The sequence below is a fragment of the Nipponia nippon genome, unplaced genomic scaffold (assembly GCF_047370975.1).
Source record: "Nipponia nippon isolate SJK-2023a ecotype South Korea unplaced genomic scaffold, ASM4737097v1 scaffold_5, whole genome shotgun sequence".
In the NCBI taxonomy this organism is placed as follows: Eukaryota; Metazoa; Chordata; class Aves; order Pelecaniformes; family Threskiornithidae; genus Nipponia; species Nipponia nippon.
The window spans coordinates 13,389,707-13,416,730 of record NW_028262369.1 but is presented as its reverse complement, the minus strand read 5'-3'; the positions used below and the strand labels follow the sequence as shown (position 1 = coordinate 13,416,730).

General features: G+C 48.4%; 3 protein-coding genes across 9 annotated transcripts; all 3 read right to left on the bottom strand.

The window, feature by feature from the left end:
• Positions 1–2,931: 2,931 nt before the first annotated feature.
• On the bottom strand, positions 2,932–13,301 carry CHST12 (carbohydrate sulfotransferase 12). Of its 5 annotated transcripts, none has more exons than XR_015698968.1 (3): positions 11,176–11,294; positions 4,185–5,634; positions 2,932–3,833 (listed from the first exon to the last, which is right to left on the bottom strand). XR_015698968.1 is itself a non-coding variant. In XM_087733079.1 (3 exons), exon 3 carries the CDS (start codon positions 5,537–5,539, stop codon positions 4,280–4,282), a length of 1,260 nt encoding a protein of 419 aa, XP_087589205.1. In that variant the 5' UTR covers positions 5,540–5,634; positions 9,512–9,585; positions 10,943–11,005; the 3' UTR covers positions 3,855–4,279. The 5 variants fall into 5 exon arrangements, 4 of the variants coding, with proteins under 4 accessions (XP_087589205.1, XP_087589206.1, XP_087589203.1 ...); XM_087733079.1 differs by lacking the exons at positions 2,932–3,833; positions 11,176–11,294 and adding exons at positions 9,512–9,585; positions 10,943–11,005 and having other exon boundaries at positions 3,855–5,634; XM_087733080.1 differs by lacking the exons at positions 2,932–3,833; positions 11,176–11,294 and adding an exon at positions 13,199–13,301 and having other exon boundaries at positions 3,855–5,634.
• Positions 13,302–13,804: 503 nt separating this feature from the next.
• LOC148052043 (kinesin-like protein KIF19) lies at positions 13,805–21,940 on the bottom strand. Of its 3 annotated transcripts, none has more exons than XM_087733074.1 (11): positions 21,902–21,940; positions 20,641–20,812; positions 19,427–19,620; positions 18,590–18,857; positions 18,297–18,418; positions 17,316–17,458; positions 16,748–16,853; positions 15,625–16,083; positions 15,222–15,375; positions 14,477–14,584; positions 13,805–13,932 (listed from the first exon to the last, which is right to left on the bottom strand). In XM_087733074.1, exons 3-11 carry the CDS (start codon positions 19,583–19,585, stop codon positions 13,856–13,858), a joined length of 1,596 nt encoding a protein of 531 aa, XP_087589200.1. In that variant the 5' UTR covers positions 19,586–19,620; positions 20,641–20,812; positions 21,902–21,940; the 3' UTR covers positions 13,805–13,855. The 3 variants fall into 3 exon arrangements, with proteins under 3 accessions (XP_087589200.1, XP_087589201.1, XP_087589202.1); XM_087733075.1 differs by having other exon boundaries at positions 15,625–16,080; XM_087733076.1 differs by lacking the exon at positions 16,748–16,853 and having other exon boundaries at positions 15,625–15,898.
• A 54-nt stretch (positions 21,941–21,994) lies between these two features.
• LOC104015214 (kinesin-like protein KIF19) lies at positions 21,995–26,610 on the bottom strand. Its single transcript, XM_087733082.1, has 4 exons — positions 26,089–26,610; positions 24,765–25,707; positions 22,798–22,921; positions 21,995–22,115 (listed from the first exon to the last, which is right to left on the bottom strand). The coding sequence occupies exons 2-4, from the start codon at positions 24,954–24,956 to the stop codon at positions 22,105–22,107; spliced, it is 327 nt and encodes a 108-aa protein (XP_087589208.1). The 5' UTR covers positions 24,957–25,707; positions 26,089–26,610; the 3' UTR covers positions 21,995–22,104.
• Between the last annotated feature and the right edge of the window lie 414 nt (positions 26,611–27,024).

Genomic DNA, 27,024 nt, shown 5'->3' with positions numbered 1-27,024 from the left:
AAGGTCCGGCTTACATAAGAAGGAACAAACTAGCTTTTCTTCGCCACCCTTTCAATGCTGCCATTCATCCCCTGCCCTCCATCCTCCCAGCGCCACCTTGAGGGATGCAAAACACACAGCCAAAACACTTCATCTCACACGTTATCCCAGGGCAAATTTTTGTTGTCCGTGCATCATGCGTCTACAATTTTGTCCCCCCAAACCACAAGTGAATTAAAGGGCTAAGGCAAAAACTACTGAGATGCAAAGGTACCCCTGTGTTAAGGACACTCCGTACCCTGGCAAAGCCATGCCACTGCTCAAAAAGCAAAGAGCACTGAGGCCTGACAGTCCTTCCCCGGAGCACACAGGGTCTGCAGGGCCAGGTCACACGCATCCCACCATAGCAGTGAATCTGGCATCAAACAGCAAGGGGCTGAATCTGTTCAAGGGTTGTGTAAAGACTTCGTCTTTGACGCTGAGTGAGCACTAAAGCTGGTCTCAGTTCTTCCCGGCTGGAAACAGCTTTGGTCAATCCCCAGGTTATTTTTGCATCTCTCCATCAGTTCTGCCTGGTTAGAGACTCTGTGCTGACTTTGGCCAAGTGGTCAAGCCCAGGAAAAAGCAAGCCAGGAGGGGAACAGGACTTAACTTTGCAGGCTGAGCATGAAATGACAAAGCCAGGTTTATTCAGACACAAATAGGCTGCTTCAAAGCATTTTTCCAGCCCTTATAAAATCAGTATTAGCATCATAACGATCTACACTCCACGATTTTTAGTCCTCTTCTGACTTCAGGCCAGCACAGATGCATACCGCCTGCCCTTTCCAATCATTCTGCCATTATTTGTCAAATACCAAATTCCAGCTCCTTTAGGAAACCAGGGGGGAAGGAAGCATGGCTGGTTGAACTCTTTGTCCTTCTCTCCCCCCTCCCCGCACACTTTTACATCATCAGAACAGAGCAAGAAACCCACAAAAAATGCACATTCCCAAGGCTGGAGGCTACATCCCAGTTCTGGCAATCCAGTGCTCTTACCACAAAGCTCAGCGCAGCCTGGATCCCCTTTGACTTCTTAACAATACATTCACAGTGGTGGAAGGGTGGGGAAGGAGGGCTTCAAAAGAAAAGAGCAGCAAGGAACAAGCTATTTTGAACCCAGAAGCCATCCACTGCAACGTGAACCCTCTCCATCTAAGCTCATCTAAGCTTTACTGCTCCTCCCGGCAAGCACTTTGAAGCGTGGCAATGGGAAACGAGGAGACAGCCAACAGCACTCAGCACGTTGGTTGGGTGTGGGTCTACAAACATTAAAATGCCTTAAATATCAACGCAGCTAGACTCGATGGGGTGAAAGCAGGAAAGTACAGAAGACCGAGCCCTCAGTGGCCTTATGCCATCCATCCATCCTTCTGCCCGCAGCTCTTACGGAGGCTGATGAAGCCACTGGGATGCAGGCAGCCTGCTGGCAGCTCGCTGAACCTTGCATATGGGGTGTTTTGGACCTTAGCACGACAAAGGGCGGTATTAGCACATAATGCTGGAATTTAACCCCTTTATCCAGCTTTGGATGGGGAGAGAGGAGAGAAGCCAGTGCGTTCAAAGCCTCCCCTCTCTAGCCAATGCCCGCAAGGGAAGGGAGGGCTTTTTCTTCTATTGCTGTTAAATTACAGTGCAGCCATAAGGAGAGGATATGCTCTCCCATCACATGGAGCAGCTGCTGTGCAGGATTTGCAGCTATTTTGCACCTTCTCTGCCAATTGCACAACCAGGACCCTGCTGCCAAAAATGATGGTAACACTCTGCAACCCATTCCTCCTCTGCCCCGGATGACTGACTGACAGCTGGTAAACTTGAAAAGATGCTCCTGGGCTCTTGCCTGTGACAAGCCACGGCCATGAATCACAGGACAACTGCAGCCGAGGAGACAGCAGCCGGTTTGCAGGGTGAGCCGGTGTCGTAGGGGTACATCAGCCAAGTGCTGGTTGGAGGGGCAGGAAGAGACAGGACCGGATCAAGAGGAGCAGGGGAAGCAGCTGGAAGGAAGTTTGCACGGCCTCTGCGCTACGGTCCCAGCCACCCACCTCTACACATACTAAACATCAATTAAACTTAAATTAAAAGATAAAAAAATAAACACTTTGCAAAGACAAGAGATGAAAACATCCATGCTGTATCTTTGAAGAGCGAGATGAACCCACCCTGAAGAAACGTAAATGTAGCAGGAACCAAGAGACTCCCGGGATTATTCATTACAAGAGACGAGATTCTCAACATCTTTCTGTTTTGCAGCAATTAGCTGGTAACTGGAAAAAAAAATTGAACAGATCAACACTTTTCTATTATTAGTTTTAAATAATGACTCAGAAACAGGCACTTCCTTTTTCCCCAAGCTGTGAAGAGCTAAGCACCAAGACCTTGATCATGGCTTCAGGCTCATTTAAACTGCAAATATCTCTGCAGAAATTACAGGAGAGTGGTGTGAATACAATAAGAAACAAACTCTTCCCTTTGAGCTTAACTACTATCAATTATCTTTCATTTATAGGTTAAAAAGCTTGATACAGCGTATTTGCTAAGAAGAGCACGCAATGCCAAGAAGACGTATGTGTACAGAGGTTGGGGAAGCAAGGAGAGAGAGGGGAAAAGTCACGCCTGCTGATGGCCTCGGAGAGAAACTGTGTAAAGGGCCAATGTAAAGAAGTCTGCCCAAAACACAAGGCTGCCTCCCAAGGCCTGACCCTGGACATTAATTGCTGATACCATCCACAGCCCAGGGAAATAATTAAGCATTTCAGCTCTAAAAGAGTTGCCTGCCCAATCTGCTAAGCAGACAGTTTTTGCAGAGCAATTCAGAGAGAAAAAGAGAAGCAGATTCAGCTGATAAGACACAAAAAGTCTCTCTAAAAGCATTAATTTCCTTTGGGAAGCAGCCCACATGCTCCTAGCACAGTGGGCAACCATCGCTCCTGCAGCAGGTCCCAGCAAGGCAGATGATTAAATCTGCATCAGTCATTCGGTATAAACAGAAAGGCAGCCGATGAGGATGCAGAGTCACAAGCAGTAGCTGGCTCCCTGAAAACAAATGAACTTTGAGTTCACCTTGATGCCTGCTGATTGGAAGAAACCTTTAGATCATCTTCCAGGGATAAGCATCTGCATCCCTGCCACGTCCCCTTAAAGTGTGCACAGGAATGAGGACATAGCACAATTCTCAAGGGACCCGCACTGTACACAGCAGCGACCAGGCCATGGAGCAGCACGTCATCTCCCCATCCTGTAACCAGCTGCAATATGGTGACCTGTGTTTCTGCCTAAGCTACTGCAGTGTGAAGCCTGGATGCCAATTTCTGGACAGCACGTCCATCCAAGAGCACACTCTGCCCATCCAGGTTGGCCACAACCCCCAAGAACTTCAGGCATCATCCTGGAATGGGACATGTCACGGAAGATGCTTCACACTAGCAAGGTATACAGCGGCTGAGGAACCTCAGCTTTTTGGAAAGTAAGAGTCCCGCCACCACTTTGCCGAAAGGTGAAGCAGAGCAGAGGTACTGTGTTGGCCACCTGCACATCCTGAAACACCCCATGGGGCTTGGCGTCACTGCTCCCAACCGCCGTTTCCTTCCTGTGACCCTGGCGTCACGCTCACCAGCTGCGAGCGGCGTGCGTCACCGGAGCACTGGTATTCTTCCAGGGCTGTTTGGCAGAGCCAGGCACTGACCCATCCGATTTGCCTTGAGCCCAGCTCAGAGCGGCCATCAGCAGATGTGGCTGGTGAAGGCACTGCTGACAAACCCAGCTCCCAAAGAGATCCAAGTGCTCTGCAAACCTCAGACCTCCGAAACAGCACCCTGAGACAACACACAGAAGCAGGTGCATAATTTCTTGGGTTTTTCTTTTACTTTTTTTTTTTTATTCCTTCCCTTCCTTTGCCATGACACACACTTTGTATTAAATATCTTAAATATATTAATTTTTAAAAAGTATTAATAAAAAGCTACTGAAGGACACAGCTGGCAGAGTGACCAAGGGCAGCGACCCATTGCAAAACATGGGGACATTTTAAAAAACAGAAAACAAACGATAACAAAAAAACCTGGCATTTTTTGCATATGCACAGCTGGCTGGAATACCCTGGACTCTGGCATCACTGCAAAAACGGAAAGGGAAGCAGTAGAAAAAATATATTCCGTTGTACCAACCTGTATGGGGAAGGGAATTAAAAGCAAAAATGAGGAGGCTTTAAACATTTTTGGTATTTCAGATGTTCCCTCCCACACCCACCGCTCAATCACTTTTAGTCTTTAAGCAAGTTTTCTGGCTTGGGGTAGCCAAAGAGTACAAAATCTGCTTCATAAAGCTTGTAGAGCTGCTGCCTCCAAGCCTGTGGGATTTTGGCAAACCAGTTATCCTCCCAGCTGCTGGCAGTCCTGTTCCGGTAGCTGGGAGGGAAGCGAAGCAGCCTGTCCACTTTGAGGAGCTGCAATAGATAAGCAGCATCCTCATCCAGCGTCTCCAGCTTTCCGATGAAATCGTAGTCTATCTGGCACGGATGGCACAGACGGTAAACCTGCCTCCAGTGCTCATTGAAGGGGGCCATCTTCTCTGTCCTGGGATCCAGTAAGTACTGGATGAAGTCAGAAAAGGAGACTTTGAGGCCTGCCCCGAAGGCCTCACTAACGGAGGTGGGAAGGTTAGTATGGTTGGTGTACAGCTTTAGCATGGGGATGGCAAAACGCCGGTAGAACTCCTCATTCTCCAGCTCAAATTTGCTGCGAAAGGCAGAGATGAGGCGGACAAAAGGGTCTCTTACAAAGAGGAACTTGGTGTACTTCTTCAGCTTGATCTTCATGAGGTGCCGGGAGAACTTCCCATAACGGCGCCAGAATTTGTTGAAGGTCAAGTGGGTGCTGGTGTTGTGGACATGTTCCCGGGGGATATCCAGAGGGTTCCGGTATGGGACCCCCTGGTCTAGCAGGCTCTCACTTAGCACAATCATCACCCGTTTCCAGTTGGTACAGGCCACCTTGGGGACATAACAGTAGATGATGCCATGGCGGTCATCCACGATCAGGTGGTTGAGCTCATAGTTTGGGATGTCATCAAAGGAGCGCTCCTTGGTGGGGAAGGTGAAGCTGGAATTGGCACAAAACTCCCGCAACGTTCTCTGCCTCTCTATCTGCAGTTTCTCTTGGTCCAAGCTGTTTCTGTCATTGTGCGTAGACCAGTCATAGCCCCGCACGTTCTCCTCCAAATTGCTCACCACAGGCTTGCTGGAGCCCTGGACGAGTAGCTGCTCTGTCTTTCGGGGGATAGAACTATTCTGTTTCAGGCTCGAACTAAGCAGCTTTGCCAAAAATTCATCCACATCTGGCAAGGCTTCCCAGTCTTCACCTGCTGCGATACCAGGGATGGCTCCTGGGGAATGAGGCCTGGAGAAGGACGTATGCAGGTAGAAGTGAGCTGTTCCCACGTTGTCCCAGTATACAATGATCAGGAGGATCATGAAGATAGAGACCAGCACCACAGAGAGACGGAGGAGCCGTGCTTTGGTCATCCTGACACCTACTGCAATAGCTGGCTTTCACCTGGATTCACCTCCGACTTGCAGAGTGAGGCTTGGGATCCAGCATGGTGCTGCAGACCAGGAGCCTGGAAAGGTACCAGAAAAAAAGTTAGTTGAACCCTTAATCACTCTGGTTTGGTGAGAATGACCTTGTACAATCAAGACTCATTGCAGGGCTGACCATCCATTTCTGCATGGGGAAGAGCTGTGTGAATCCGAGGTACCCACAGAGACCTCACGGAGAAGCACTGACTGGCTGAAAGGAGGCATGATGTGTTGCAATTTTACCAGTTTCCATAGAAATCATGGGGGTTTTATCAATCTCAAGCTTCTAGAGTCATGTGATTTCAAGAGAAGTTCTGTTTTCATTTAAAAAATAAGTATAATATAAAGATTTCAGGCCTAGAGTTTACAGAGGGAAGTTTGAAAGCACTAAAAGATACAACTATATACAGAAAGTATGCAAAGCCAAGAACCTTTCAGATGTCCTTGATTTTTAAACATATCTAACACACAAGAGGAAGAAAGAAGGCTCAATCCGTGATTTTAGCTTGTAGTATCACACTGTCATCTCATCTGCCCACGAAGATGCTCTGTGCCACTGTGCTGAAAACAAAGATCTTACCGGAGTTATAAATACATAGCTGAAGATGCCGTTGCCTCAGTGGCTAAAGCAAGCCCCTGTTGAGAGAACATCACTGACCTGAACACACCATTTTATCTAATCTGTGCGAAGGCAGACGACAGTAGATGTCACGCCCACGACCTTTCTTGGTAGGTACTTCATTTTGTCAAGAACAGAGATTACAGTTTTCCTACAAAAACCCCTAAAGACATGTGGCCCTGATAAGAGCCATGCATCAATAAAAACCTAAAGGAATGATTACTTTTAACTGAATGATTTCTGAGATTAAGGATGCTTTGATAAATCTTTGCCCATGTCCAGACTGTGTTGAGTCAGGACCTCTTTTCCTGGTTTAACATAATTTTTACTTCTATCGCACTTATCCCTAACAGCTCTTGATCACCAAAGACAGATGAGAAATCACCATTAAAAGGGCAGCTCAGAAGACCTCTTCTGGAGGGTGCAGCAGGTTTGGTTTCTTTACTTCAACCAGTACCATCTTTTCACTGCTACCTGCTTCCCTGCTGACTCCCAGCCCCTTTCCACCAGCAAGCTCCTCAAGGCAGATCCGTCTCCCCACCCTGCTGCATGTTTTCTGGTCCAAGGCTCCATGCAGAGGCGGGCGGGCAAACCAGCCTTGCTTTCTCCCCAGGCGATCAAAGAGCCAGTGCCTACAGCCAGGGGAGAGCAACATAGTAAAGTGAGGAGCAGCTATCTGATATTTTGAGAGAGAAACCAAGGTTTGCTGTTTTACAGTCTCTCTCTGAAAGGTTTAATGCCAAAAGACAAGCAAAAAGTAGTCACTCCCATCTCCTCCTCCCCTCCAGCCACAGTCCAGCCCCTGACTATAAACATGGAACAGCACCTACAGATAGAAAACAAGAGCTGCCCTTTCTGCAGATATCCCCGTTCTTTCTAATGACTTCAGAACAAACCATACAAACACCAGCTCTGAAAACAAATCCACTTCAGGGCAAGCTGCCCTGAAAAGCTTTTCAAAACGAAGACTGGGTCTCTCTTCCTCTTGAAAAACAGAGGCTGCTCCCCAGCCAGCTCACACACCACCCTTAAACAGCACCAACCCCACCCTGTACAGGGATGCAAAGTTCAGATATGCAGAAGCGCTAAGCTCTGTCATTCCCAGGAGAAACTTGCTCAGCACCTTTGATGCTTACAGCAGCCTTGCATTGAATGATTTGTCTAAAGAGCCATCTGCGTGGCTGTGCTTATGCCTCAGGGATGCCAGATTTTAACAATCAAAGTCCTGGTTTCAAACACTAGACCAAAAGCATGAAACCAGAAATTAGTAACAAACAGGAACAATACCAGTTATGATTACATATCAAAGTATTAGCTCAGCTTGTCCCAAAAGACATAAAATGCAGAACTGAATATTTAAGGGTTTTCCACCCTGGTGTATTTATTTACACTTCAGGAGAGCCAGAAATTCAGTGTAGCTGCAGCCTAACAGGTGGCTTTGCACTGCAACACCAAACACTCTGTTTCCTGGAGCCAGGCTCTTATTCTACATGTGAAGAAGAGCTGGAGAAACTGCAGATGCAACACTTTGCACTCTGCAGAGCAAGAAGCAGGTATTGCTCAGCAGTAATTCTCTACATTTAGCTAGTCAAGATTGAGGATGGAGCAGATCTAAGAAGAAACACCCAGAAAGAGATGAGGACGGAGTTAAAGAAGGGGCAAATTACATATGTGCGTCAGCACTTCAGGCCAAGCATCTCAGTCCAACAGCAGAAGATAATGGAGAGACGCTGCCAAGCCTACTGCTTGGCGCGCTTCTGGGTTCGCGTTTTGCCTGAATCTGTTCTTGCTTTCAAGCCGGTTAGCTGTTCAGGGCAGGGACTGCTTCCTATTCTGGATGAATAGGGTGCCCACTGCGCACATAATTCCTAGCACACTGGGTTTCCAACGCTGCTTGAGACCTTTAGGCTGGCTGGAATGCAGCAAGCCCGGAAAGCTGCATGGAGCATCCCTTTCTGCCATCCCTATACCCAGCAGCTTCCACAGCTTCGGGCAGCGCAGCAGCCTGTTAGCATTTCTGAAAAGCTGTCCCACCCCGGCGTGGACAGATCACCCTCTCGGCAGCAGCGACAGAAGCAAATGAGACGCTGTGTGTGGCACACGCATTCCTCGGGCAAACGGAAGGAGGGCTCTTCGTCAAAGCCACCACCATAATGTAGCTTTACCGAGCGCACCCCAAGGGCTCAAGCCTGCTTTCCAGGACAGAGCACGAAGGCCTGTCAGAGCAGTTGGCTTTTCCAAGACACACAGCAGCGAAGAGCACAGAATCAAAATGACTCCACTTCTGTTAACTCTATCAGTGCCAGAGAGGAACCCTGGAGAATAGCAATAACACAGCTTAATTCCCCCTCATGAGAAAAACGCTACAGAAAACAGAGTTACTCTATTGACTATAATACATCCTCTTCCTGAGCACTTCATAAAAGATGCCAGACTGAAAGCACAAATTAGAGGTCTCTGTGCACATCAGAGGGAACGTGCCTCCACCCTCCCCTTGCCAGAATCAAAAGGAAAAACCTCCAGAAGGAGCCAAGAATCTACATTCAAGTTTAACCCAAAGTCACCAGCCAACAAGAACATGCACCAGGATCCACACAAAGCTGCTTCTGTGACATGACGCTGGCAAACCGGGAAATGGACCAAGTGCTATAATCATCCTACAGAGTCCCCTGAGCAGCCATGCTGTGATCACCTCCAACCTGAACCTGGCCTGGGTGTGAACCAAGGACTCTTCTCCCCATCCCAGGCCCGAGAAAGACACCGAGGTCTGAGGTCACTGGTCCCATCCTCTCCTAACACAAGCTGCCATGTCAAATAACCACCTCTCACTCTCATTTAAAACCAGAAAGGGGGGTATGTGTCCCCAGCACTCTTATTGCAAAAGCTATTGCAGATGCAGCTCCTCAGGGATTTGGAAGCCTGATTTGCACTTCACAGCCCAATTGTAACTGTTTGTTCTGAGGGCAAACAGCAGCTTAAGTAATTCCTGTCTCTTTCTTCCTCTCCTCTCAGCTTTGTGCAATGACTACATTCTCTCACAGCCTCTCTTTGCTGTCACTCCAGCTCACTTACAGGAGCAGTAAGGCCTGCTCCATACACACAGGTATGTACCGGAGGCAGGGGATAATAACCCCTCTCTATGAGCAGCGATGGTTTCAAAGGTACTGTGCCTCCAAAAGCTTAGGTGCAGTTTCCATCTCTTCTTGCTTTGTCCTTCCCCAGGCTTGTCCCTCTCCCATTGCTCCTAACTCCCCGTGGAGAAGCACGAGGCACAGGTCAGGCACTAAGCACCAGCTCACCTCCTTCAGCGCCCACTCGTTCTCACGTGAGAAGATATGGGATTTCAGGTAGCTTGCTTGGGCTTTGCCTGCTTCTGAAGACAGAAAGAGGTGGAATGAGAATTTTTAAAAACATACAAAAAACCCAAATTCAAACAGATACTTTCCCTTGGGGCACCTGCATTCACCAGCAATTGCTTGACCCATACAGCCTTCTTTACCCACATATCATGGTACACACCTGCTACCAGTTACACTTCGGGAATAAGAAGGCTTTAGAGAAGTGGAACCAATTTAACCTCCTGCAGGTGCAGGAGAACAAGCTCCCATCAGCCAAAGCAGATGGAAGCTGTACCAATAGCCAGAAACAAATTTCACATGCTTGGCCAGCCCTCAATAAATTGCTTCTCCCCAGCTTTCCAAAAATCTAGCACCCTTTGCAGAGGAGGAAAGTTTTAACCCATGTAATAACACCACTGGTTACATTAGTATAAATGCAGCATAAACAAAAAACAGGGCTCGCGTTGCATGTTTTACCCCAACTTTGCACGCGTGTGCTAGAGACCAGCAGAAGAACGTCCTAATGCATGTAGCTATCCCAGCGCCTTCCCTCCAGTCGCTACCACAAAGCCTGGTTTGTACAGGCTTGGCAGCACCAGTCACCTCTTTTTTAATATCCATACTTGGAAGTTGTCTCAATAACCATAGTTCTAAGACTTCCAGAAGGAAATTCCCCAAACGCAGCATGTCCTGTTCGTGCATTACCTTTGTCATGAACTTCAAGCACACCCATCATTCCTGGCCTTACAAACGCAGGAAGACTCTTGGCAAGCCTCAGTGCCTATAGCCTGCGCCACCAAAACCCCAGAATGATTGTTGTATGTCAAACACAGGGGCCAGAAATAAGACCCTGCCGCTCACATTGCCTGCCTTTGCCTTGCAAGCACCTGATTTAAGCATAGTTTTCTACTGTTTATAGTTCAGCTCTGCTCTGAAGTTCTGTGCATGAATTGCAAGCGGGATTAATCATCTTAACGGCCATCTCCGTGAAGCAACGTTGAAAGCCACGCTCTACCGTCAATAGAAACGCTCCCCCGAGAAGGCTGTGTCCTCGGTTTGCTTTTGTCGCCGCTCGGACCGCAGACGCTCCCGAGTCCAGGAGCAACACAGACTGCAGAACACCACACGAAAACTGCACAAGCGGGCTGTTATCAAGCCTGCAGGCCCAGCGCGGGCAGCAGAGGGGGGAAAGCCAGCGTTTCATGCTTTGGAGAAGAGGAACAGCCTCGCAGAGCCGCCCGCCACCCCGCAGACCTCCGAGCGCCCGCAGACGCGGCCGCCTCCCTGCGCCCGCCGAGGCGTGAGGACGGGCAGCGCTGCCCAGCCCAGCGCACGACGCCCGCGCTGCCGACGGCGCCGTGCACGGCGGAGCCGGCCAGCGCTGCGCCCTACCTGGCACCCTGCGGCCGCCGGGGGAGAGCGGAGGGGACGCCGTGCCCCGCTGCAGCTCACGACTGGAGCCCGCCCGGCCCCGGCCCCGGGGCGGCAACCCCCGCCGGGACCGCCTCACCCGCGCCCCGGGCAGCGCCGCCGCCCAGCCCGCCCGCTCCGGCGCCGGCGCCGGGCCCTGCCCTGCCCGCAGGCAGAGGCCGTCCCCGCCCCGCCCTGGGCGGCCCCGCGCTCACCTCCCGGGCAGCGGAGCCTTCCTCTCCTCCTCCTCCCGCTGCCCGTCCCCGTCCCGCCGCTACCCGGGCGCCGCCGCCGCTGCCTCTCGCGAGACGCCGGGCACGGGGGTCCCCGCGGCGCAGGCGCCGCTCCGCCCGCCGGCGGCAGGCCCCGGCCCGCCCTGCCCGCCCTTCGCCCGCGGCCTGGCGGCTGATCCCCGCCCCGGGGCGACGGGGGGGACCCCGGGCCCTGGAGGCAGCGGGGGCTCGGGTGCCGTCGGCCTGCGGGAAGGGCCCGTAGGCCAGGCCGGGAGCGGAGGGGCCGCCCCTGGCACCGGGGGACAGCAGCCACCGGCGCCTTCCCACAGCCGGAGCGAGGCCGAGACCGCTGTAGAAAACCAGGGGTAGCACACGCCGACGAGACGCCTCGTCTTCTCAGAGCGCTCCGAAATGGGGCTGCGCTGCCAACCCCCCCTTCGAGCAATTCCACGGGGAAAGTTTAACCTAAAACTCCTTTTCAGATTGGTTACAGGTTGCAGGGAGGACTCGTGCCACACCGTCACCCTTTGTGGGTATTTAATGTCCCTGCGGACCGGGGGCTCAGGGGCTGCAGAGTTACGAAACCCTCGTCCAGCACCTGCCCTGCCCCAGGGACAGGATGGGGAATAGGAAAAGCCAGCAACGGATGCGGTGGCAGCAGTCCTCGTCCAGAGATGAACATAGCATCCCAAGGCGCGACATCGCTGCTTGCCAGAGCTCACATTTAGATATAACCAGTTTCGCACTGTTCTGTGGAAGGAAGCGCAGCCTTTTGGGTTCTAGCCCAGCAGTCTTTATTAGGAGCAAAGTATAGATACCTGGATAGAGCAAGGCTAGAAAGTGCTGCTTGAAAAGCCCAGAAGAGTTTAAGCTCCCTTTGCTACTCTTACCATGCGCGATCAAGACTCAAATCAAAAAGCCATTAACCCAGCACTGCAACCAAGCATCATCCTGCTTTGCACAGGAGAGGGGCTGCAGCTCAGTTGCAGCAATTCTTAAAGCTGCAAGTGTTATTACAGATTCTACCTCCGAGATCTCAATCCCCAATTTTTAACAGACTTAAAATGTAGGTTTTAAAAACAGGGAACTCAGCACATCATCTTCACAACAGTCACGGCAAATCATCAAACTCTTTGTTACGCAACATCCCTTCAGAGATACAACTTCAAACTGATGCATTTGGCTTAAATGTCCCACTTTTTGTTTGAAATAGCTCGGAATACTGCAACTCTTCATGGTGATTCAGCCCAGAGGTATTTAGTGGAGATGCACATGCTTGGAAAACTCCACTTTCCCTCACTTTTGGTCCTTCAAGGGCCACGTGAGGTCTTGTAAACAGAGACTTGGCTCAAGACCTGCTGGCACAGGTTTGTTTTACACGCAGTCTGCGCTTATTTTATCTGTGTGTCCTTTTTTTGTGTTTTTGTTTATGTGAAGAGTCAGGCCCAGGGAACAAGTTTTCCTAACCTTCCTACTTCACAGTCGCACCTCTTCCTGCATCATTCTGTTTCATAAGGAAAATCAGCCACTTGCTTATGCCAGATTACATGCTTGTATTGCATCCCCACTTCAGGGGTTTAAAACACATTTTATAAATGCAAGTAGTTCAAGCTTTCTCATCCCTGGAGTGAGCTATTCCTCATCTTCTTGACAGGTGACAAAGCAAGAGGCACAGAGGGACAGGCAGCGTGCTTGGTGTCACACAGCAAGTCAGAAGGAGCACATAGGAGAATTCTTTGCGAGTGCTGCAGCTGTAAAAAAGGTTCTTCATCCATTGAAAAATGCATGAACCCACCTGAGACTGTCATCTTAGGTACTTCAGCAGACCTAGGAGGGAAGCCACTCCTGTCTGGGGCATAGAGTCACTATTTATTCAGTGGTATGAACCAATTTATTTGCAGTATATTTAAAAAGCAGGGAAAATACTTTTAAAAAGCCCCTTATGGAAAAAGCTGCTGGCTGAAGACATTTGTTCCAAGAAGAAAACCCCATTCCCGCAGTTTACCTCCGGGCTAGCTCTTATCAGGGTCTTCACCTATTCACCATGCTGCTTCTCCCAGCTGCAGTCAGTTCTGAAATGCTGTGTAGATGGGAAAGAGCTTAGAGCAATCACTAGCTGCTCTCACAGCCAAACATCTGCTCACCCAAACAGCATTCCAGGCGTGCGTTACACCTCCCAGCTTCACAGCAACACGCAGGGACAGCAGGGAAGAAAGGGGAAACTATTTCTCAGGCATTTACATTTGGTTTTAATAGTTAGGGAGCCTTTTGGATACATGGGTGGCATCCACACTTTTGCCCCAGGAAAAAAGGCGGCTCAGGCTCCATGCTGACATTTTCTGGGAGGAGAAGACTGCTGGGAAAATTAGGTTTTCCTCTTCTCTTGGACTCTATTAACACCCTATTTGTCTTAAACTGAAGCTAACAGCTTCAGTACAGTACAGAGGAGAAAGACTTGTAGTAGGGATATGGAAAAAAAGTAATCTACAAGGTATAAGGTCCCTCTCCCCCTGCTAGCCTTCCCTCTGCTTTTCTGCATCACAACACAGAAACTAAAATGTATTTTAAGGCACACTCCCCCTGCACCCACTTCCCTGACTTCCAGTGGTCTCAAAATGGCAATCCCTTGGGGCCATAGCGAGTCCTGCTCTCCCGGTGACTTCTATTTAGTCTTCCGCTGGTTCCCCAAGCAGGCAACTGGCTGCTGCTTTTGCCGACTGCTGGCACCATCTGCAGGCCCTGCAAGTGAGGGAAGATGAAGTACTCAGTCAAGTTTCTCACACTTCGATTTGAGTCTCATTGCCAGTCAAAATGGGGAAGAGACAGATTGCCACGGGCTGTGGATGGGAGCGTTTGGCAAAGGCACTAGGATCTGCACATCGTTGCCTTAAGAAAATCCCGAGGTGACACCCTCAGTGATAGCAGTATGTTGTCACATGGCTAACTCAGATTAAACTTCATACTTCACATATGGATTAGACTAGGATTATGAACACCTCTGAAAATGTTATTTTCTCTTTCTAAGAGATTATTTTTGGCTAAGAGGGAGACGGAGTGTAACTCATTCTGGAACATTGCCCATGTCATCTGTTGCAAAAAAAACCAAACCAAACCAAACCAACTTAAAAACTTGGCTGTAAAACCCCTACCCATGTGACCGCTTTCCCAACTGGACCGTTTGTGTTGCATTTACAGCTCTTTAGGTTCAGATTGCAACAGAGCAAGTACTGAAGAATATAGTAGTGCTTCCTGAGCCCGCCAACCTGGTATTTCATGTACTCACCCTTGTCTTTCTTCTGTAGGGCCTGTCCTTTGACGCGATCAGCGTTGCTCTGCCGGATGGTGCTTGCAGGAGCATTGCCTTTTGGCAGCACCTCTAGTGGAGTCCCCTCTACCAAAGGCAGGGAGAGCTTCATTATAATCAGTGGGAATAGAGCACAGTTTACAAACATTTTGCAATGCATGAGTCACTAACAGCTAGCCAAAATAAATTATAGTGTTGTAAATCAAAAGTTAACCATTTTTAAGTTAGAAAAAAGAGTAAGAAAAACTAATTAGCATCAGTAAGTACCCCTTGACAGACTGAGGAAGGATTCTGGTTACATTTCAATAGGATTTGGGTATCCAGTTCTCCTAAACTAATCCTGGCCTTGTGTGTCTGCACAAAGCAAAACAACTGAAGCTGACAGATGGTCAGTGCAGCCTGTCATGTCTTGGTCTCCTTGCTGAGGCTTGGTTTGGATGTGAAACTCTGAATGGCTACACTGTGATCAGCAACTTGTTGCACGCGAACCCAGCTGAACACTAATTCTTCCCCCTAGGTTACAGAGGCATAGTTGAGGCAGTGGTCTACAAAGGATATGCTTTCTTACCCATCAAAAGCTACTTAGACCATATAAAAAAAAATTAAGATCAGATTACTAATAGTTCTGATCATTAGCCTTTACTCTGGCTTATTTCTCACATGACAATCCATCTTTTCCAACAGAGCTGATGCAGGATGTCACCAGCGGCTCTTTGTTCCCTACCTGAATGGTGGCCGATAGGAACCTTGACCTTCGTGGCAATGGATATGCTACTCGCAGCTTTTGACTGATGCAAGAGTCTATCTCGGCGCAGGTGGTTCTCACAAGCTTTGTCTGTATTGGGGCTTGAGGGAGTCCAATGCTTAGCTTTTGAGATCTGAAAGACACCGAGTTGAGTAAACCTCTGGTGATGTCTCTCACCTCTGATTGTTGCCACATTGTACAAAAGATTCCCCTTCCCACCTGACTGGCTTAGGTTGCTGTTTAGGCAGGAGGTCAAGGGCATTACAAAAGAATAAAGATATTTAACTTATTTCTTCATGCAGTTTGTACTGTTTCTCTTACTGTATTTAAAAACCACTCTAGCTCCACCCACCCCCATTAGAAAGAAACACAAAGGACCTACCCTGTGGAAGTTTGGTTCAAGAGAGTAAGATCTTTTCTTTCTGGCTGTCCTCTCAGCAGACATCACCACATCCCTCCTGTTCTTCAGCACTCCCCTGGCTGGGGAGCACAGCTGGCTCCCAGCTGCAGGCTCTGACAGCAAACTCCCAATACTTGCACTGTCTCTCGTCTGACAGTCTGGGGTGGAATTGGCCTCTAGATAGCTCAGCTCAAGCATATCCTCCTCAGAGAAGCGGGCTGAGGAGACTTCGCTCCCAAGGTCTCTGTGTTGGGCTCTGAAACGGCAACTGGCTGCAATGAGGGAGATGCTTTTGGTGTTGGCAGCAATTTCCTTCAAGGTCTCCAGACTCAGTGGAACAGCAGCAATGTCTGCAGGTGACTTTTTCCCATGCAAGTCTAGAGAGGTGGGAGAACGCAGCCTGGGAGGCATCTTTCCCACAGCAACACCTGTTGGTTTCTGCTAAAAATCAAAGCACTTGCAGCATAATCTGCTTTTCATTCAAAGCTTTTACACTTTTCCCCTTCAAAGCACTTTCAAACATTTGGAAGACATTAGATTTCACCTGAAATATCGTTATAGCAACTTTTATGTATAGAGAAACAAAGGCAAAGCTTTTTGACTGTGTATCTCCCATATAGAGCCACAGCTACAAAATAGGTCAGCCAGCAAGCAAGCAACTGATGAGCTCCTAACTCTCCCTTCTGGTTCCAGGGTACTGAGTGAAACCAGTCTCACCAGATAGCCATCAAATCAGGACCCAGCAGATCAGTTAACGGCATAAAAGGAGGTGATCATCCTGGGTAACACAGGTCCCGTCACATCAGGCCATGCATTGTATGGTGCATCCCTATTTACAATGCCTGTCACTCTACTGGACACACTAGAGGCTGTGTGGTTCACGCAGAAGGAGAGCCCAAATTGGAGGTAGCAGCTAAACCTTGGACTTTTAAGTGAATCCCAGGCCTTAAACCCAAGGCCAGTGCTCTAGGAGTGATTTTATTGCCTGCCAAGGTTTACCTTCCTCACGTACCATAGATTTAGTTGCTGTTTACATTCTGCCATCACAAGAGGAAGGTGCTGACCACAACAAATGTGCCTTGAGTCCAGTTCCTGCTATACTGACCTGCTGAACTGGGCCTTTTGGCAAAGCAGAGAAAGTTGGGCTGAGATGGGTATCCAGAGAGCCCTCCTTCCTACAGGGTGTGGTTTTAGATGAACTGCAACTGCCACTGTGAAATGAATATGCCAAGAGTTTAACAGATGAAAGCACAGGCTCTTTATCAACAGGGAGAGATGAAGCACATCTAGATAAGAGCTCTCAAGCTGTGGGGAAAGCCAGAAGCCTGGTAAATGTGGTAATGAACGCAGCAAGGAAGGAATTCAGGATTCATGAATGAGAGAGATTTTTGTCCCATGATGCTCACAAACTTTGCTGCTTTTATTTGGTTTAAATGCTTGCCAGTCAACAGAAGCAAATCCAAACATCTCCTATAGCCCTCTCTGCAGAGAAGGTTCCTGCTAAAACACAGAGCTACTTTGCAAGAGTAATATACCAGGAAACTTTTCTTACAGATTCCAGTTTCTGGAGGTTCTTCCAGTTTGATATCATCCAGCTTTGGGGACTTATCTGGGAGCTACCAGGTCCCCATGCCCTAGAGAATAAGTCTAATAAGGAGAAAGGTTCACATTACCTGTCTGACTGGAGGGTGATGGAGGAAATGTCAAACCTCATCCCCCAGGGAAGATCCTTCATGTTCCCAGGTAGACCCTTTCTGACCTCATCTTTATTTAGATCCAGATGCTGACTTACATCCAGAGAAGAGCTGTTGTGGGGCTGCAGGAAGAGGGAAGAATGAGATCCTCAGCAGATTTTTCTCACTGTAAAGCCCCTCCTCTAGCCCTGGTTCCCAGCCTGTGGTCACAAAAACACTCTTGATACCTCACGTGCTTTTCCACAGTTCCAGCCACCTGCTATTTGCTCCCCTCCTGTGGAAGGGCACTCGAAGTAGTTTAATCTCTCATATAACAACATGACTAGCATTAAGTTTATTATTCAAAGTGAAACCCAACTCCTTGCCCTATTCATTCTAGGCAATCATAATAAACAAGAGACACTGCTGCTTGGACTCCCTGCTGAAGACTGGCAATTTCCTGGCAGCCCCTTACTGTCTCAAAACACACGCAAGTTTTCCAAAGACGAAGGGGCCAGCAGCATCTTTCCCTTCTTGCAGGAAAGGCCTGAAGACCTCAATAACAACTGTGCCATGAGCAAGCAGAGGCCTCCAGAGGGGATCGTCTCCTTCAGCAGTCACTTGGAGAGTTGCACGTTTGGCCATCTAACCTTTGCTTTTCTGTTTGCCACCAAGCCAGTTATCTCTCTCAAATCTAACACAACAGCAACTGGGAGGACGAACAAGCTGGCTCATGCACAGCCCTGCCTGGGTCCTTTTCTGTCTCAAAAAGCCTTATTAATTCTCTGAGTCAAAGGGAAGGAGGGAAGAAAAGCGGAGCTGTAGGGAGACAGCATGTTCATAAAACAAAGCTCTGTACAGCTCCTGACTGGCACCAGGACCCAGCCAGGCTTTCGGTATGTATGAATCTATGGCCATGACACAAGATCATGGGACAGCATGGATTCTCCAGCACAAAGGTCTGCTCTGCCCTACCCTTACCCTGAGCATGCTGGGCATCACTGAATGTAGCAGTAGCAGGCAGTTCAGCATCCCCTCCTCCAACTCAGAGAGGTGCAGGTGGTGTAACCTTGCCAGTGTCTCTGGGACAGGAATGTTCTGGGCTGGAGCAGAGATGGGGAGGAAGAGTTAAAGATCACTCCTGGAGAAACAGCTGAGAACTGTGGAGTCATGACATCCAAGACAAGTTTTTCTGGGTGGATTGTTCTCCACTTTGGCATCAGAAAACAAAGGTCAGAGATAATGACAGAGCAGGAGCAGAGGTGCTGCTTTACCTTTTATCAGCATCTGCTGCTGCTGAATAATTTCTTCACAGAGTAGCATGTGCTGCTGCAGTTGCTGGATCACAAAATCCTTCTGGCACAATAGATTCTTGTACAGTGTATTTGCCTGCAGCTCTGTGTTGCCAAGCTCAAGCTCATGGGCTCTGCAGAGGAGCCTCAGCACCTCCTGCTGATCCTCACTGGTGATTTGTCTGGGGAAAAACTCCTTCACCCGGGAAGCTTTTTCCTTGGCATTGGCTAAGTGCTGCTCCAGCTCTGTCTGAAAAAGATAGACAGGGGGTTGTCAAGGCAGTTTGGCTTCTTGAAATAACAAAGGCATCTGAGCAAATCTGTGCTGTGTCCTTCAAGCTGATTAAAGTAACATCTACAAAAAGTATTTTGCTTATTCTACTATCAGCCACCATGTTTCAGTCATGGCAGATATATCCAGATGCACAGTCCTTGCCTAGAGGAACTCACAAATGTTAAAATTAGCTACCAAAAAAAATAATCATCAAAATGATTACCAAAACACTGAACAACCAGTGAGTGACAAACCTTCAAAACGTCCCTGAAAGGGGAAATGGGAAGAATTAGCTCACTTATGGGTGGGAAAGCCATAACACAGGGACAGAGAATGCAAACATCAGTGTTCCCATGCTGTTTCCTTCAGCAGCCCAAAGCATTTAGGAGTCCAGCTGCAATACAGGTGCCACACTGCTTTTGCAGTGCTAGTCCAAAACCACAAGAACCTCCCTGAGTTACACTGCTGCTGCCATCCTGCCCCGAGGACCTGCTGGGCACAGGTCAGACTTGCGATGGTAAGGAAGGGCACCTTCACCTCCTCACCTTCAGGGCCGCCATCTTGCACTGTTCTGCCAGCAGCAGGTTGATCTCTTCTCTTGCTACAGTAACTTCATGAGGTTCAGGTGAATCTATGATATCCAATTCCCTGTCTTCCTCCTCTGTGTTTTCATCTTTCTCCTCCTTAGCTGGCTTGTCATACATGCATGCACCCTGAGCCTTCTCTCGTTCCCAGCTGCCTGCAAAAAAAGAAAGGAACTTCTAGGACATGGTGACGTAACTCTAACGATGCATGCATAGCCCTTCGTTGTATCTGTCCAACTTCTTCTTGCGTGACAGCAGCAGAATTAATTAGTCCAGGCTGCTCTGGAGCTGGACAAACCACGTAGAAGACCACAATTAGCTTCCTCCCATTTAGAAGTCTATACGACAGGCCTCCTATGTGATCTTTCCATGGCAAGGAGAACAGTGCTTTTCCCCATCTCATCACAAATTTTTGCCAATTCACAAGTACTTGTTGAATATCTTTAATGTCCTGAAGACTTTTAACTACAAATGACCCAAATCCTAAGGGACTATAAAATTTACAGAGGCATTAAGTGGGTGACTAGTGATAACGAGAGGGATCTGACACCTAATTATAGTTTATCCAGAACAAAGGAATGATACTGCTTTCTCTGACATGAAATCACGCCCAGATGCAGTGTATCTGGATGGAAACCACTTCGCAAACACAGAGTGACTGGACGATGAAAGGACCAACAACCCCAGTTTGCACTGCCATCCAGTTTTTCCATTAAAACACAAGTCCAGAATAAGGTCCAAACAGAGGTGAGGTATCTGACGTTTATACTTTTAGGCTTGAGCTTAAACTTGATGCTAGAGGTAGCTGGTTGCCTTACAGAGCTACATCAGGCAATTGCGCTGCAGTGCAGCGCCATGTGCAGGCTGCAGTCTCCTTAAAAGCACCAGGACTGATTAGGGATATGTTTCTCATTAGCAGAAATCACCTGTTGCAAATATAGCACCTTAATCTAAGGCTCAGAGTTGCATGCACTTAATCTACCTTAAATCCCTGGGTACCTTTTGCAGACCACCACCCTACCGAGTTTTTCCTCATCACATAGGTAAATCCCAAACCTACGCTTGATCTCATCGTTTTGTCATTTTTTTGGGGGCAACCATGGGATATTGGCATTTCTCATGGTGAGTTTGGAGGTCCATGTATAAATCGTGCTGAAAGCTAAGGAGGTACTCACTCCGTGATTAAGAGGTGCCTGCAGGTATCAACGTGCAGCTCAATGTTGGTGTTTTCCAGCTCCATCAGGCTGCGATGCATCTCCATTTGCTCCCTGAAAGCCCCCATCAGCTGTGCCCGCAAGGTGTTCAGTACTTGGCCAGTGTGTGCCTCAGAGCCTTGGTGCCTCTCTGCTGCAGGAGAAGACATTTTTGATCTGACATTAGGCCAGGTAAACTTCTGCCAAGTCCCCACGAAACCACTCTGGGACCAAGCCACTCAGTCCACGTGTTACAAGGTGTTCGTTTATAGGACTCTGTTTCATTCTGCAGACTCTTGAAGTTAATAATGTGCTTAAGAAATCAGATATATCTTTATGACTGTATTATTAGCAATAAATAGGTCTCATTGCTACTGCTTTTGTGAGTATTAAGAGGATACTGCATTGCAGGGACATTTCTTCCACCCTTCCACCTGCCAAAAAGAAAAAGGTATCAGCTTTCTGTGCTAGTTATCTAGAAATGACCTTGGGTATTGGTAGCAGAGGCCTGTTATACCTCGTGTCTTGTCTGTCAGAGAACTTGACTATTTTTATTTCATTCCTTGCCAGATTCACTGAGAAAATGAACAATCCCCAGGGCAGAACAATCAGTGTTTTAAAAGCTTCGCCCTGTCCCCCTCCCTTTTTTTTTTTTTTTTAATTAAGTGCAATGAACCATATAACAGAGCTCCGTGTCCTGACACGGCCTCAGAGCCTCTGATGACGCAGGCTACAAACTCAGTCACCTCCCTGTGAGAGTCAGGACTTCCCACAGCAAGTGCTACCACTTGATGTCAAAGCTCTTTTCAAGGCCAGGTTTAGTGAAATTTAACACATTTTAATATTGGGGAAGATGCCAAGAAGGTTGAATATGTTGTCCAGAGTCACACAGTACATCAGAGACAGGCTCACATGGAAAACCAACTTCATAGAATCACAGAATGCTTTGCGATGGAAGGGACCTTTAAAGGCCATCTAGTCTAACCCCCTTGCAATGGGCAGGGACATCTTCAACTAGATCAGGTTGCTCAGAGCCCCATCCAGCCTGTCCTTGAATGTTTCCAATGATGGGGCATCTACCACCTCTCTGGGCTACCCAACTTCAGCTCCCCTGCCTGCCTCTGCTGCCCATCAGACTGTGTTCTCTGCTGTGCTTCTCTACAGGCATTGCTGAACCAGCTTCCCCCCACTACGTCTGCCACCACGAAGGCCCACCAAGCGCTACCACAGCCTGTCCACACACCTCGCCTCCCCGCTCTCTTCCCTCCAGATACCGCAGAACAGTTCTTGCTCCTGGCTCTACCTTGTAGATCCCCAAGGTCGGAGCTGACTGCACTTTTCTCCTTCTCCTGGTTTTTGACGCTCGCCTTCAGAAGCTCGATCTCTCTGCGGAGGTCTGCGATGATGCTGGTGTATTGGTCAATGTGGTAGGAGACGTTTCGCAGGTTACATTTTACCTGGTGAGCCAGAATATGTGAGCATTTGTCCTGCGGTCCGTTATTGGTACAATGGCTGCAAACAAAGCTATGCTTTCAGTTGGAGGGGCACTGAATCCTGTGACGGGGAAGAATTTTCCCTCATGAGTGGGGAAATTGTACATTAGTGGTTTTCCCTAGTTCTGGGAAATTCCCAAAAGGTAACAGAGAAAAGCCAGGGACCCTGTGTCCACAGGGAAAACAGAGATCCACAAAGAGTGACGATCCTATTGTCGATCATTATTCATCTTCCTTCACCCCACAAGCCTCTCCATTTTATTCCTCCTTTCTGAAGTCCCTCAGTTCCTCTTCAGGCCCAACATCCCCACTGGGACATTCCCCATATATTGTCCTCCCAATAGTCATCTTCCGACTATCATTCCTTATGTTCTGCACCCAAGTCCACACCAGGCACATCATCCTCTGCCTTTCCATTATTCTACTCCCTTGTTTTGACTCTCATATTCCTCTTCTCATCCATGACCCACACAATTTGCTTTCCGCTGTTCCCTTCATCTGTTTTTCTTCTGTCACTCACACTGAGCCCCTGCACCATCCTGCATGGCCCCTCCTGAAGTTTGTTCTCCCTTCATCCACTACATCTTCTGTTTCCACTTTGCAAGCTTTTAATCTCTAACCCCCACCTCCTTGTTTGCTCAGTTACCTGTGTCTTGATGTTTTTTTGCTCGGTAGGCATAGATCAAGGTCATTCGAGATTCTTCAAAGGAGGTACTGGCTGGGCTGATATGTGCAATCATAACAGTCCTGCTGTTGCCCCCTAATGAATCCTAGAGGGATGAAACATTGATGTGGTTAGTATGGACACGACAGGGGCTTGCTGCTTGGTGGTAGCCACCGTGGCTGTGTACTCCTGCGGTTCACTGAGATTCTGGTGGAGAATCCCAATTAGAAGTGAAGGAAGTGCTGGTAAAAGACTATTCATTAGGCCCTCTCTCCATCAACAGCAAAATCAATACCTAATTAACTTTCCACAAAAGAAGAATTTTTGCAAGAAAATTGCAATTTCCACAAATACGCTGGCAGCTTCTCAGTGCTGCTCACAACAGAAGCCTGCCTTTCTCTCCATCCCTTCTCCTCCCCACCATCTTCTAGAAAACACATCTGTCAGGCAGCAGCAGTGGTAGCTCGGCACCAAAGCTTGAGGTGAGGTTCATAAATGGAGTTGTAAAGGATCCATAAAATAACCAGTGTAGCAAAGAGCCTGTCTGCAACCTTTCTAATTTCCTAAGGGAGAGACGACTTATGACAGCACATAGTCACTCTCAGTCTCCTTCCTCCTGCCCCAACAACATCCAAATTTATTGGCCAATTTCAGCTAAATCTTATAGAAGGGGTGAAACATTCAAAGGCACTAAGTTCATTAAAAAAGAAAAATCACTTATCACCTGCAATCTTAGAGACATACAACCCAAACCTATAGGATTTCTTTGACCCTGTAGGAGGTCCTTCCTTAGCAGCACAGATGACAAGACAACATGTTTATTATAGAGACAGCACTGTCCGAGTCAAGCCCTGATTGCGTTGCAAAGCTCATGCAGGATCCTGGAGGAGCGTTCCAAGCTAGATAAAGGCAATGCACAGAGATACTCAAGGACCAGCTCTCAAGCCCTGTCTGATTTGAGCAGCGATACCAGCAAGAGACACGCCAAGCTCCTTGCTGGCCCACAGCGTACAGTACCTTCAGCAGGCGTGTGAGTTTGCTGTCTCGAAAATTGACAAACTGGGCCCGGCTCCCCCCGCTTCTCACTCAAAGCGTTGATGCAGTTGCGCAAAGCAAGCAGTGAGTGGTTGATGTGGGCTCCTTCCTTCATCCTCTTGCCCTGGTTCTGAGTCTGTTGGGAGGGCAGCGAGGGAGGGGGGACAGACAGACAAAGCACACGCTTCAGAATGGTGGGTCTGCACCTGGGGAGGATGTGCAGCATCACCAGGGTCAAGGTCTGGATGTCAAAGCAACAAATCATCCTGAACACGCTGGGTTAAACCCCATTCTGAGGCACAGGGGTGCTGGTAGGAGTACATTTCTTGGAAAAAATGACCCAGCTCTGACCTCTTGGTTCTTAACAGATAGCTATTAATTATCTTCTAAAGATTATTTTAGAAATTAAGATGCACAACTGCATCACTCCAGAGTTCCTGGTCTCAGTAGAAATACTGGGTATGTAAAATCTCTCTCCTTCAAATCACCTCCCTGACTTCCAGTGTTTCTTCCTTCCCAGAGGAGCCAGCTGCCTTATTTTCCACCCACCAGTATCCCTCTATTCCACTGGTACCAGCTTTCTCTCTGGCAGCCCAGCTGATCCCTGCCTAACAGACCTCAGCTTCTCTTTAGATGTGAAATTCTCTGCTGCTTTTTCAGACCTGAGAAAAGGCTGCACCCAAAAGCTGGTTTACATTTTTCCAATTATACTAGTTGGTCTGGTAAAAGATATTACCAATATCATCAAACTGTCTTTATTTTCAGGCTGTCTCAGGTACAAACTACTGCTGTAAAGCAACAGAGAAACACACAGTGCTGGTTTCCCCAGGGATGAGGACAGGCATGCAGACCCTGCACGGCAGGCCAGGGAATCCAGCCTGGTCTCACCAAAAGCTGCCGAGCTCCAGCCGTACCTGGGCTGCTCTCTCCGATCCCGCCAAGTCAACCATGAAAAGCTTTCCAATTCGCACTTCCTCACCGATCACCTTCCTTCGGCTTTTCTGCGTCACTGTCACCTGCAGCACTGCGTGCGAGCGGGAGGACGTCTTGTTGGCAGCAGTGGGTTCCTGGGTGCGTTGCTTGTTTCCTTTCGTTAACAGCTGCATGACCTAAATGATGCAGAAAAGCACGCAGAGATGTACAGCTCTGCCTGAGCCATAGCATGGCATTTGCTGCAGACTGAACCCCTCACCCAGGGCACAGGCAAACCCTGGTCCCACTCATGCTAGCAGGGGTTTTGCTGTTGATTTTCCCCAGATCTCCCCCTTTGGCTTGTGACCTTGGAAGTGCAGGTGTGTTGGGTTTGGGGCTGTTTTCCTGGGAGGCCTGTTTATCTCATGTCCAAGGCACGTGTAGAAGTGCACGTCAGTGTAGCTCAGGGGGGTTTCATTATTTCTTCTCCCTCTCCAAATGTTTTTTTGACACATGCGTAAACAAATCAAAGCACTCTTGTCCTTCCAGGAAAGCAGCATTCACCCTGGGGAAGCAGAGCTAGCAGAAGATTAGCTGAGGATTTTAGCCTGGTTTCTACCACTCACATGGCTCCATGATCAGCCCTTTCCATACAATTCATCATATCAATCCGGTTCCACCAAGGTTGTGCTAACAGAAGTTCCTTGCTACTGAATAAGGCACAGGCAATAAGAAAGCGTCAAGAAATTTTAAAGCACTGGTGCATGAAAGCACAAACCCTCTCCCTTTCCCCTCACCATGGACCATAGCCCAAGGTACCTCCCGTGCATTTGTAGTGGAGACTTCTGTAATTCCTGCTATCTGGATGCTGCCTCTGGGGTCCTCTCTCAGGTCTAAGAACCCCTAAGATGGGTTCAGGAGGTCACGGATCACTTCATTATAGATCTGAGGGTGAGAAACAAGGGATTGGTGTGAGGCTAGTATTGGGTCCTTAGGTCTGCAAAGAGGGTTGAGTTGATCCTGTATTTCTTTGGGGTGGAAGGGAAGAATCATAGAATGCTTTGGGATGGAAGGGACCTTTAAAGGTCATTTAGTCCATCCCCCCTGCAATTGGCAGGGACATCTTCAACTAGATCAGGTTGCTCAGAGCCCCATCTAGCCTGTCCTTGAATGTTTCCAAGGAAGAAGGGAAGATTCGAGCAGTACAACCCAAGGGGAGTGCCGCACGATGGACAGACTTGGACACCCCACTTCCCATTACGCCTGCTCCCAGGGGCTTGCTGAATTCCCACGGAGCCTGGATCCAGGGCAACACAGACGCTTCACCTCCAGGTAGGACATGGAGACTCTGTAATCCTTGGTGGTAGCTTCAAGGGCCTTAAAGAGGTCATCAAGAGCACGGACGTAGATCCCTGGTTCACAGTCCGTCCCCAGCATCGTATAGGTTTTTCCTGCTCCTGTTAAAGATACAAAGAAGAGCAGCAAAGACCAACTTCCACGTGAGCAAGTTTCCACAGCAAATAAAGCCTGGTTTCCTTCCGATTTCTGTCCTTTGGCCCCAAACTTCCTCGAGTTACTCCTGTTTCTCACCCCACAATGACAATGCTACAGGAAAGACATGGCACATGCCATCCAAAATGAGTATGAAGAGGACTTGCAGATGGGCAGATAGGTAGGTTAACTGCCCACCTAGGCATTCAGAGCTAGGGTAGAAATATGTTTTCAAATAGTCCATAGTTTATAGGTGCTTTCTACAGCTGTACCTATTCTCTTGAGATCAGTCTCCAGCATTGCACGGATGCCCTCATCTGCTTCTCCTTCTTAAGGGGAAGATTTGTCTCCACTGAATTCCACCCCAGTTAAGTGACTTCTCAAACAGGGCAGCTTTGCTGTTACTTTAGCATTAAAGGAAGATCCACGCTTCCTGATGAGAATGGTATTTTAATGCTTCAGTCTTGTCCTCAACAGTAAGCAATTAATTGGCATTATAGTTCATTTCTGGTTTGTACAGATACATTTTATTTATCTGGAACAGTACAGCTACAGGACTACTTTACCTGTTGGACCATATGCAAAAATGGTTGCATTGTAGCCAGAAATGACTCTTCCTATCAGGCTTTTGGTTGTGGACACATATACTTCCTCCTAATTCAGTCAAAAAAGCATAAACTTATGGATAGGCATAACAGCTGTCCAAACAATCTATACCTAATTGCATTCCCCATGATTTTCTCACTATGTTTTACAAATGTTCTGGGCTTT